The sequence below is a fragment of the Helobdella robusta genome, assembly GCF_000326865.2.
Source record: "Helobdella robusta unplaced genomic scaffold HELROscaffold_58, whole genome shotgun sequence".
In the NCBI taxonomy this organism is placed as follows: Eukaryota; Metazoa; Annelida; class Clitellata; order Rhynchobdellida; family Glossiphoniidae; genus Helobdella; species Helobdella robusta.
This window is the reverse complement of record NW_008705317.1, coordinates 469,648-481,824: the sequence shown is the minus strand read 5'-3', so window position 1 is coordinate 481,824 and position 12,177 is coordinate 469,648. Positions and strand designations below refer to the sequence as shown.

Genomic DNA, 12,177 nt, shown 5'->3' with positions numbered 1-12,177 from the left:
ACACTGACCGTGACAACTTTATCATCATCATTGTCCCATGGACCGAAGATTTTCTTGCACAATGATGACTTTTTGTCCGCTTTGCTTCATTTATATGCAAAAATGTATTAGATAATTAATCAACTAATTAATCAATTAATTAAAGATATATTTGATTGATTAATTAATTACCATAGTCATCATCTTCATCCTTTTAAATATGTCATTAAATATCACAAATAAGTCGTCACCACCATTATTAACGAGCATCATCGCTTAAAAGTTCAAACTTAAAAATTTTTTGGTACTAAAAAACAACACAAATTATCGCAAAAAGACAAATGTGTTTAAAAAAAGAAAGCAACAACATTAAAACATAAAAAAAAACTGTAGAGGAAGATGGTGACGAATGGTGTAATGGTTAAAGGCGTTTGGTTCTGCGTTGCAACGACCGGGTTTGAATGCAAACAGATCCCCGCCTGTCACATGATTCACGTACTTTGCATGTGTGTGTTTGTTACTGAGTCTTCTTGGTTAATAGAGATAAGAGAGAATAACATTAAAAAAATAAGTAAAAAATTAAGAAAAGTAAGTAAGACAAACTTTAGGAGAAAGTCTACGTAGGTGACTTTCTTATTTTCATTGTAGTCCATTGCCAGAACAACCAGGAAGACATTGCTCGTCAGCTCTCGGAACTCGCAGAATGCCTGCTCAGCTGACTTGCTTTTGTAGTTGATCACCTGTAGTGTATAATGATGTTGTGTGCTGTGTAGGTAGGTGGGTAGGTAGGTAGGTGGGTAGACAGGTAGGTAGGTGGGTAGACAGAGACATGCTTCAATGTCACATGTTCTATGTCATGTAGGCGTGCATTGTCTGTTGCATGCGTCATGTTATATGAGCGATGTTGTGTACGTTGCACGCGTTATATTCCACGTTACGCAGGGTCTTTGATTATTGAATGGAGACTATTTGAAACAGGTCTAAAAGCAATAAAATCAACAAAAAACGCGATCTCTTTCTTTCTCTCTCTCACCTGAGACAACTCTCCAACCAAGTTTAATCCATTTCAACTATTAGCAACAACAGTATAAACAACAACAACAGCACCACAAAAATGACACAACAAACTAACAAGACAACCAACCAACCAACCAATTCACAAGATCAACCAACCAGCCAACCAGCCAACCAACCAATCAACCAACCAATTAACAAGACCAGCTAATCAGCCAACCAACAAAACGACCTTATCAGATAATTGATCACCAACCAATCAAAAACTAATCAACCAATTAATAAATCAAATGACCTTACACTCAGATAGATACATTAATTACTATTAAAAGACTATAATTACCCATTGGCAGATTGCAGAGAATTATAATGGTAATAAATAATAAAAAATAATAATAAAAATATAATGGGAAAATTCTTTTATTGATCAAAAAGAGAAAATCTGCGTGAAATCAATCGAAATTCATTAATTATATATTAGAGTGTAAATAAATAAGATGTAAAATATAATGTACAATCCTCTCATGCTCTTTGATAAACAAAAGCTTGAGAGTAAAAATATATTTGAAGCTAAATAGTGTTTCTGTTCTGTCACAATGTATGCTTTATGACTAGCGAATTGAATCATGGCGTTAATCAGTTAATAATAATAATATAAATAATAATAATAATAATAATAATAATAATAATAATAATGTGAACTCTCTTTTATTTCCAGAAAAACATAAAATATAGTAAAATGAGATAAAAGTCTAATTAAAATCTAACAAAATAAAATTAAATAAATAAAATTAAATTAAATACAATAGTATTCTGCGATGTTCATCATTTGAAATAAACAAGTACAACGAGATATGTTTAGTTTTAAACAAACAGTTCAAATATTCATAGTAGATGGCATAAGATGACGGTATTACAGAGTTAATAAGGTTATTATAAAATTGATTTGACCAAATGTTATTGATAAATTATAAATTTAAAAAATTGCAAGAACCCAATGTTGAAATTTTTTAAATTAATAAAAAAATTAAATAATAATAATAATAAAAAAAATAATAATAATAAAAATAATAATAATAATAATAATAAAATTATCATTCATGTAATTACTAACACAGTAATTAACAGAAAATTATCAGCAAATTAATTACCTTCATCCAACCAACCACATTGTCATTCTCTTCATCAGTTATCAGCATTACAGTTGCAAGCACTGACACACACACACACACACACACACACACACACACACACACACACACACACACACACACACACACACACACACACACACACACACACACACATACACACACATTCGCCTAAACAAACGCACACAAAAAGGCACACTTAAACAGACAAACACACACACACACACACACAAACAAACAAACAAACACAGGCACACAAACAAAAACATACACTAATGCAATCAACGGACACAATAAACAGAAAGACAGACTGACTGAGAGACAGACTAGAAAAAACGCACATGGACAAACAAACACACATACCCATAAAAGGCCGCCAACTCGCCAACAAAACAGACACAACCACCCAAACCAACAGACAATAAATAGACAAACAACCACAGTCAGACATAGACAGACAGATAGACAGACAGACAGACCTTAAGAGCACAGTTGACAACACGAATTAATGGTTTTGTTTCCTCAAGTCTGACTGGATAATGTTTGATGTGCTGTTCACTAATCATCTCTGAGTGTTGGATATCGATGAAGTTTATGTCGGCCATTCGTTCAGCTCTGTCATACAAGATCGAATGAATGGATGAGTGGATGGATAGATGAGTGCATGGATGGATGGATAGATGCATGAATGGTTGAATGGGTGGATAGATTGATGAATGGATTGCACGATGAATAAATAAACAAATGGGTACCCAAACAGTCAAAACGAACATAAAGAAAACAAATCAATATATCTACATCTAGTAATGCTATAGAATTCATCACAGAAGTAAACCCGAGAGGTCATAGACACTAACAAGTTAACACTGAGTACGACACCTTTGTACCAACTGCCGTTGCACTGAGCAAGTACAGTACATTGTTCACGTAGGAGCTCCAGCGGATAGAGGCGTGACTCGCTGGAGCATGCATGTTTTGTAATCTCCTCTATGTACTTCTCAAAACTTTGTACTTCATTGTCTGTTAAGTTAGTTAGGTTGTTTGTGGTTTGGAGGTAAGGAGGAATTGGCAAACGTGGTGATATCTATGTTTTATTTTATCTATTTTATTTTATCTATTCACTTAATTTTATTTAATTCATTAATTTATTTATTTTTATTTATTTATTTTATTTACTTCATCAATGATATCTTTAGAGGGCAAAACTTTTATTCACTCAAACAAATAGCTGAGCCTAGAAGATTAAATAAAATTACCAAAGTCTTCATGTCTTAGTTTAGTTTTAGTTAGATGATGAAGCCACTGAAGTTGTGCTAGAATTCTAACCAAGATAATATATATATTGTAATAATTAAAATATTTTGTAAAAATTGATTCACAATAAAAATTTTTGTTTTCAACTTTTTTTTGTTGGTTGCCACTTTAATTTTTTTTGTTCCATTCTGAAATCCACACTAATCTTATGTAAACTGTAAAGTAAAAAATTTGTATACAACTCAAGAACCAGCTATTCAGGCAGATAGTTTGCCAACCAAAAAGCAGGTTGTAAAACATATAAAATAAAAAAGGTTACTACGCAGAGTCAATAATTAAAAACATTCAATATAATTTTTTCTGAAATTAACATTAAATTATTTATAGGCATTAAAATTTTATTCACACAAACTGACTACTAACAAGTGCCAATCAAAGCTGAGAATGACTCCACAGAACTGGAGTGATACACCTTCGCCCAGCGCGTAACTTTCGCCTCCACCTCAGTCTCACGGTACATTGAAGAAGGGTAAAACTCGCTAAATAAATTATTAAAATGTTAAAAAATAATTTTTAAAACGACTCAAAACGTAAAATTAAAATGCTTTCAAAGAAAACTGAAAGACATGAACCAGCTGAACATCAGTTAAGCTAGCAGCATAATAAGCACGAAACGAAAAGGTAGGAATTATTCAAAAAAGCGCCCGTGAAAGTGAAAGTATATTTTTAGTATATGGAAAGTGCTGAACTCTTTGCGTGTATGTGTGTGTGTGTGGTGTGAATGTGTGTGTCTATATTATTGTTAGTAATAAAATTTAATTTATTTTATCACTATTCAAATTGAAAATAATCTTGCTGTTGAAACCGTATTTATTTGATTGCTTTATGAGGTATGCTTTGAAAAGTTTATGTACTTTAGGTGGTCAGCAGAACAACTTTGTCATTTATTCACTTCCCATTATAATATTTATTTATTTAGTAAAATAGTGAAATATATAAGAAATATATACAGAAAACTATAAATGAATAAGAATTAACTTTGCTAATGAAAATGAAATTAGCGATAGCAGTATAGAATAGCTAAACATTTCTTGATATTTTCAATTCAATTTTTCAATCAATTAGCTTATAAAGCGCTATTTCCGCTACTTCATAAATATTAGTAATTCATTCATCTATCATCTCCGGCTTCCTAAACTAAAGTTTATAGATCCCAGTCGATCCCAATCAAAGTCTACCTGATCCCAGCCGATTCCCAGATTCACAAACTGAATTGTGACAACGTCATCTTACGTAACAAAGGTTGAGATGGTCTGTTGTTGTTTAGTTGCACGCGATCAAATTTCGTCTGGAATTTAAAAAAAAAATTTAATTTGTTAGTTTTTAAATTCAAATTTATCGTTCGTTTTTATTTTATCCATTGAATGCGAAAACATCAAGAATTGTCAATATTTATTTGCAACGAACATCATGATCTAGTTTTTGGATTCTTCGTTTTTTTTATTTAATTGTTCACCTTGCTTTCCACTAGCCTAGCTAGTTGTTGACCTGTCCTGTCCAGGTTTTCCAGCTGAGAGAAGTTTAAAAAATAGGTAATGAATACCTTTTTGACCAAGCTACCTAACTTTATATTTTGTTGAAATTCTTTTTTGGCAGACGTTTGTGTGTGTAGTTGTAATCAATGTTATTTGAATGTAAGTATGGTTATTTATTGTTTATTCTCATTTGATTATTTTATTTTTTAAATTATGTTAAGTTATAATTTATATCATGACATGCTGTCTCGATTTCATGATTCATTTTTAGAAAAACAAATTATGTTATGATTGTGTAACTGTAAAAGTAAAGGTAAACCATATTATAATAACATCAATTTTGAAGGCCACACTACTTGCCAAATGATTATGCATGCATACATCAAAGTCAGACATCCACAACATCAAAAAATTGCCTGTTTTTTTTCTATTATTACATCAACTCTCAAATTGTATATTCATTCACTTTACTTTTAGGTTTAGTTTAGTAATTTAGTTAGTTTATTTAGAAAGTGCTTGATTAAGGAAAGTGAATGTTTGCAAAAAATGTTTGAAAAGATGATTTATAAAACATTTTGCATTTTATTTCAGAAGAACTCCACTTAACATTAAATTAATAATACATAATTACATCATGTAGGTTACTGATACATTTTCATAATTAGTTTCCAAGGTGTTAAACAATATGTTTTACTATACTAAGTTAGCTGCAAGCATCCATTATGAATGTATGGTCTTGACATTGTGCTACTTTGTGAAGCCCTGGTTCAACACTTTATAAAGAAAATTTTGATTAAACTTTTTCTTAACAAATGTTTGTATTGATAAAAATTGAATAATGTATTTTTATTGTTATTGCATTTATAAAACAGTTATATTATAACTGACTTCTATTTACAACTTTTATTTTAAAAGTTTTGGTTGGTACATTGAATTGGATTGAATAAGTGCTGCAGTACAATGCGTCTCACAAAGTACCTTTTCAGTGTATTTAGTGATCTTCAGTACTATGCTCACTGCACGCCTATTGCTCTCTCCATGCAACAACTTATTGATTTCGGTTAGTACTTTACTTTCATTTACTTTTTTTTAATTTTTTACTTGCTGACTTAACGTAACACAACCTAAAGAAAATAATGTTTTCAAAACAATACCCTAAATTACATTTCAAGAATTCATCACATTCAATCGTTTAGTGTTTCAGTAAACCTTATGTTTTATAAATTTCCAATAGTTTGTCAAAAATATTTAACAATCTCTAATTAGTCTTATGTTTTTTATTCATTTTAAAAGTTGCAACCAAAAAAGGTGCCAAGCATCGGCCGCCGCAGGATTCATTCAACTTTCTTCAGAAGGAACTGCCAGTGAGGATGGCCAACATCATGGTGGAGATGAGTCTGCTGCCTGAGGTCCTCCTAACCACACAATCTGTCACTCAGATCAAGGAGTGGTTAGTTTGCTGGATGGAGGCCATGGTGGTGAGGGTTGTGGTGGAGTTTATGAGAATGGGGACAAAATGATGATGATGAGGAAGTTGATAACTTAATTACCTATATTTCATCTAACCAATAATAGAAATTCTTAATAGTGGTTATTGGAATGATGGATTGTTGATAGTTTGCGGCACATGGTACTTACTTTATCGAACCATTCGTAGGTATGACATGAGTTTCAAAGAGTTACTGGAGTTCACAAAACTTGATCCCAACAAACCAAAAGTTCTCGAAAGGTTGGTTCAATATTTTTTTTGAAACTAAACGAAATACTGCAGTTAAATATGTCAAGTTAATTGATTGAAATGTTTTTATGATTATTTATCGTTGTATTATTAGTTTTTGTCGTATATCTTCATCTGGTTGTGATCTAACACTGTTCTATTTATCACAGGAAGTTCTTTGAACTGATAGGAATATTTTTCTGTCTGGTTGAACTAACTTTCTTCCACACATTTTCATCATACTCTCTTGTTCCTCACACAAACTGTTTCATAAAACCGCCAACGTTATCATTATTATTTGTAAATTTGTATATATTAAAGAAGTTATTGCCTTATTGGTCGTAAAATTGAAAAAAGATTCTTGGTGACGTTGGGCAACGTGAAGAATCGTCATTCGTCTGTGGTGGAGACAATGGCCGAGGGAGTCAGGGAGATGCGCTTGAAACTTCTGGACGATCCACTATCTGAACCAATTATCAATTCGAGCAACATCTCCGAGGTCATAAGGTCAACCGCCATGTACTCGCCCTCGTGGTCACTCGATGAAACTGTCCAGTACTTCCTCGACCGATTCTACATGAATAGGATCAGTGTCAACATGCTCATTGAGACACATCGTATGTCCAGTGGTGATGGCGATGATGATTATGTGATGTCTCAGTGTCTCGTCGTATGTCTCAATGAGCAACGAGTGGTGGTTATGATGATTATGTGGTGAAAATAATTATGGTTATGTTCGTAATGATTACAATAAGAGATGTTGATGATGGTGAGATGATAATGTGTGATGATAAAAGTTAAAGTTCATGTTATTTTTTTTATTTCTCTTCATGATGCATCTCTATCAAATAATTCAGAACTGCTTACAGCTTACATGTTGTTCTATACAAACTTTTTTGCCACAAGGGCTGTACTCTCGACACTACACCACGGACATCACGTACAGCATACACATCACGTACAGCATACACATCACGTACAGCATACACATCACGTACATGGCGTGTGTTGGTCTTTGAGTTTGAGTCTACATATTTTGAAGACCCATTTTCAACTAATTTTCCTTTTCTTAGTTTCCCTGTTCTCGCGTAGATCAACGATGGAGGAAGATGACAGTGACTCGATCAGCAGTGACGAGCTGGACTCCGATGCAGACGTGAACAAAGAGGTACATCACCTCATCGGCTGTCTGGACCCCAGATGTGACGTCATCCTACTTGCTAAAAGTTAGTAATTAGTGTTTTTTGATATGTGGATATTATTTAGTCTTCAGTCGTTTTTTTTTGTGTAATACTGATGAAAAATTTTCTGCCAATGAAGAACAAATAAGTAATTATTTGTTTGTTTTTTATTCTTTCTTATGGATTTCAAACTTTAAACTTCCTACTACATGCAAAGTAAAGGACAGATTTGCTATCAGTCGTAGAAATAAACTGTTCATTGTTGATGTTTTAGCCAAGAAACTTATTTATTTATATGATTAAAATATTTTTCATTATTATTTGTACATCAATTAACAATGAAATTCACGAATAAATAATAATTCTCAATGGCAGACGCCTTTGAAGATGCAAAAGACTTGTGCGAGAAACATTTTGGATTCTCAACTGATTGTCAATTTGCTCACTATTCTGGTTGGTAGCCGCTGGGGTTTAGGGTTATTTGCTCTTGTCGGCCAGTTCTATGCTATCTCAAATATTTTATCCAATGCACCTGTTGGCACGGTCACAAAGTTTTTCAAAGTGGCTTTAAGTATATATAATACGAATTTTGATAGCAAATTAACAAAAACATTTTAATGGCCACCAGACTCAATAAAGGGTCACAAAGTGAAGATGACATATGTGCCATCACATCTGTATCACATACTCTTTGAACTGTTCAAGGTTTCGTAATTTTCTTTGCTTTTTTCTTCTGCCTTCTTTCATTATTACTGCTTTTGTTATTGATCGTGATGATAACGACGACGATGACGATGAAAATGGTGATAGTGACACGATGATGATGATGATGGACAGAATGCCCAGAAGGCCACCCTAGACAAATACACGGGGTCCCCGAAACTGCCCCCACTTAGCTGCCTCATCAGCAAGGGCGAGGAAGATGTCGTCATCAAGGTTGGCATCATTCTTCATCATCATCATCATCATTCTTTATCATCATCATCATTCTTAGCATCTTTATCATTTTTATCACTTTCATTGTTATCATATACATACAGGGTTGTATATATACATACATGTATGTACGTAGAGAGTTGTTAGCAACACTCAAAAGTTGTATTGTTAGTACAAATAACTATTTATATCACCGATGATTCCAATACTTTGATATCGAAAGTCTCGCCCGCAGTATCGACCGATACTTTTGTACTTTCTAAACGCTGCTACATAAATGTGGGACTATTACCTCACCCACGGCAATGCTCCGGTAGTTTATATATAACATTCAGAGGTCGCCTAACGATTAACTGTTTGAATCATCAAATTTGAAAGCAAGTGCCATGCATATACATATGTATGTCTGTATGTATGCTGGTAAAAGACCATAAATAATGCAGTAATTTATGAAATCTTTCTAGCATTGGATGGATATACTCTTTTTATTTTTATTTTACCATGCTTATACATATGTATGTCTGTATGTATACTGGTAAACGACCATGATTAATGTAGTAATTTATGAAATCTTTCTAGCATTGGATAGATAGACTCATTTTGAACTAATTGGTTCAACGCTAAAAATTCGGTAGATTTCATAAATTACCCCACTTGCATTATGTGTCTGTGTGTGTGTGTGTGTGTGTGTGTGTGTGTGTGTGTGTGTGTGTGTGTGTGTGTGTGTGTACGATTATGATCTTTAAAATTATTTTTCATTCAAAAAATTCTCCTCACTCTACCCTAGCTAGAGCCTTTTTTTATCACGATATGATAACAATCCATCAGAGTCAGCTGGAATATATATAATTCTTTATTATAAATTAATAAATAATTTTTATTATATACACACGTGTACATATACATACACTACATGTCTTTATTGGTGCATAATATTTTTCTTGATATGTATATATTCATTTATTATTATTATTATTGAATAATATAATTTTTCTCTCTCACTTTTTTAAATGCACTTGACAGCACTGATAGGTAAATATTGATGATAATAATATGTTGGCTGTTTGTTTTGTACGGAGAGTGAGTGAGTGATTGAGTGAGTGAGTGAGTGAGTGAGCGAGTGAGTGAGCGAGTGAGTGAGTGAGTGAACAAACAGACGAACGAACGAATGAATGATCAAATGAATGAATGAAGTAATAAAAAGTAATGTATTATAGTACGCCTGTGTGTATAAAAAATGAATTAATGAATGGATGTATGAACGAACGAATGAATTTGGTATGTCTGTAGAATTAAGAACGAATAAATGAATGCATGAATAAAAGAATGAATGGATGAATGAACGAACGAACGAACGAACAAGCGAATAATGATATATTTGTTAGACTTCTAGTACAAACAATACCAGTTTAAAACATGGTTCTTTAATAAAACTTCCATTACTCTTAACTAAATATAATATAATTTATCTAATTATGGTTGTTATAATTATTATTTTTCCAAATACATATTGATACTAACTCTCTCATACTATTGTCGTTATATCGTTTTTCGTTGTAGATTTATTTTAGTTGTAAAGGCTTTAAATATTGTAAAAACTCAATTCTATAAAGTTTATGATCCGAATAATAGGAGCAGGTAGCAGCCATCATGGTCATTTGTGGTTGAGAGTTGGGTGAATGTTCCACTAAATGAGCAATCTGTTTACTGTTTATTTTCTATTTTTAGACGGTGGTGGTGATGTGTATGTTGGAGTTAATGAACTGCTACTGATAAGTTCCAACGCTAATTAATTAAGTCGGATGTGTTTGCTCAGGTATGTTTGTTCATTCTGTCTGCATTTCTGTACATTCCAAGCACTCAACTCGAAACTCAAATATTTGATTAGCACTGCATGTATCATCAAATCTCTTTAACAATTCCTTTTTTATGCATTAAAATTATATGACCTAATTTGCTGACACGACCCAGATATCAGACAGAGGTCGAGGGATAGCTAGGAGCAACTTGACTAACATATTTCGATACCAGTGCTCGTCATCGCCGACCCCTCCCCCTCCCGACGACGAGACGTTAACCGTCTCCCCATTGGTCGGTTTCGTTGACCTACTTGCATATGTTTATGTGTGGAAAAATGTTAATTGATATCTTAGTAACAAAGTTTTTTCAAATATCAATTATTTTTTAGAATTTTTAATGCTACCTTAAACACATGCACACACACACAGGCGCACACACACATACACGCAAACAACCAACCAGTCAGGGTATGGTTACGGACTACCTCTGTCGCGTCTGTACGCCCGCTACTTCAGTGGCGACTTGTGGTTAAACTCCATCGAGGGCTATGGTACCGATGCCATGGTTGCTCTTAAGGTGGGTGGCTGATTGGCTGGCTGATTGATTGGTTGACTGGTTAGTTGGTAGATTGATTGGTTGGTTGATTGATTGATTGATTGAAACTTGCATAAGGAGAACATTTTTCTAGCGATGTCCCTTTTAGCTTTTTATAATGTACGATGAATGAATATCGTGTTACATTGCTTAGCTGCCTGCAGTTGTTATGATGAAATGATTTCAGTTGTAATTGAATACTTTCGATGCACTTTGATCGGTGTGTTATTTGTTTCTAACGGTTCATTGCTACCCTAAACTCACAAACAAACGAATGAACTGACGAACAAATGAGCAAATAAGCATACAGACGAACAAATGAACTGACGAACAAACAAACAAACGAGGAAACAAACGAACAAAACTTTAAAAAATGATTTTATTGCCCTTCAAATTTATTTTCCTACTCTCAGGCAAAGCCTTCAGAGGCAACAGAAATCCTACCTCTCTTGAACAAAACAGCATCCAGCCACTACTCACCACACGTTCAGATCAATGATTGGAGTGACTCCAGACAGATCAGAAAACGTTACGTCAGCAAAGTAGCTGCTGCTGCTGGTTCTGGGAGCAGTGTAGATGCTTCAGCTGCTACTGCTGCTACTTTGGGCAGGTCTAAACAAGAAGTTGCAGGTTCTTCCTCGCAGTCCTCCTCGTCTAAAGTGCATGATTGATTGGTTGAATGATTGAGTTTATGCATGAATGATTTCATGATTGGTTGGCTGGTTGATTGGCTGACAATCTGACTGACTGAATGAATGAATGAATGATTGATTGATTGATTGATTGATTGATTGATTGATTGATTGATTGATTGATTGATTGATTGATTGATTGATTGATTGATTGATTGATCAGTCGTAGCAACCAACAGTAGTGGTGATAGCTTAATTGTAAATAGTTAACATTTCAACTCACGTACATTTATCATACTATGTTGCGTTTGCCTGTCGGATAGTCAACATAAATAAAATCATTTCATGGAAAGATAATACCATTTAATTAATTAATTAATTGAT

The 12,177-nt window shown here is 33.5% G+C and overlaps 2 protein-coding genes across 2 annotated transcripts in view; one reads left to right on the top strand and one right to left on the bottom strand.

Moving 5' to 3' along the window:
* HELRODRAFT_193756 (hypothetical protein) overlaps positions 1-3,918 on the bottom strand; it is a gene marked incomplete at its 5' end in the record, with an annotated part of 8,839 nt that extends 4,921 nt beyond the window's left edge. Inside the window, 5 exons of the mRNA XM_009028761.1 lie at positions 9-84; positions 583-719; positions 2,624-2,712; positions 3,024-3,164; positions 3,822-3,918. Of these exons, the coding sequence (XP_009027009.1) occupies positions 9-84; positions 583-719; positions 2,624-2,712; positions 3,024-3,164; positions 3,822-3,918 (540 nt within the window). The remainder of the gene's footprint in view (positions 1-8; positions 85-582; positions 720-2,623; positions 2,713-3,023; positions 3,165-3,821) is intronic.
* Positions 3,919-4,706: 788 nt separating this feature from the next.
* HELRODRAFT_115050 (hypothetical protein) lies at positions 4,707-11,832 on the top strand (the record flags this gene model as incomplete). Its single annotated transcript, XM_009028760.1, has 12 exons — positions 4,707-4,990; positions 5,849-5,993; positions 6,242-6,383; positions 6,591-6,662; positions 7,008-7,267; positions 7,724-7,876; positions 8,207-8,284; positions 8,460-8,536; positions 8,669-8,767; positions 10,739-10,858; positions 11,030-11,143; positions 11,575-11,832. The coding sequence occupies exons 2-12, from the start codon at positions 5,894-5,896 to the stop codon at positions 11,830-11,832; spliced, it is 1,473 nt and encodes a 490-aa protein (XP_009027008.1). The 5' UTR covers positions 4,707-4,990; positions 5,849-5,893.
* Positions 11,833-12,177: the final 345 nt, after the last annotated feature.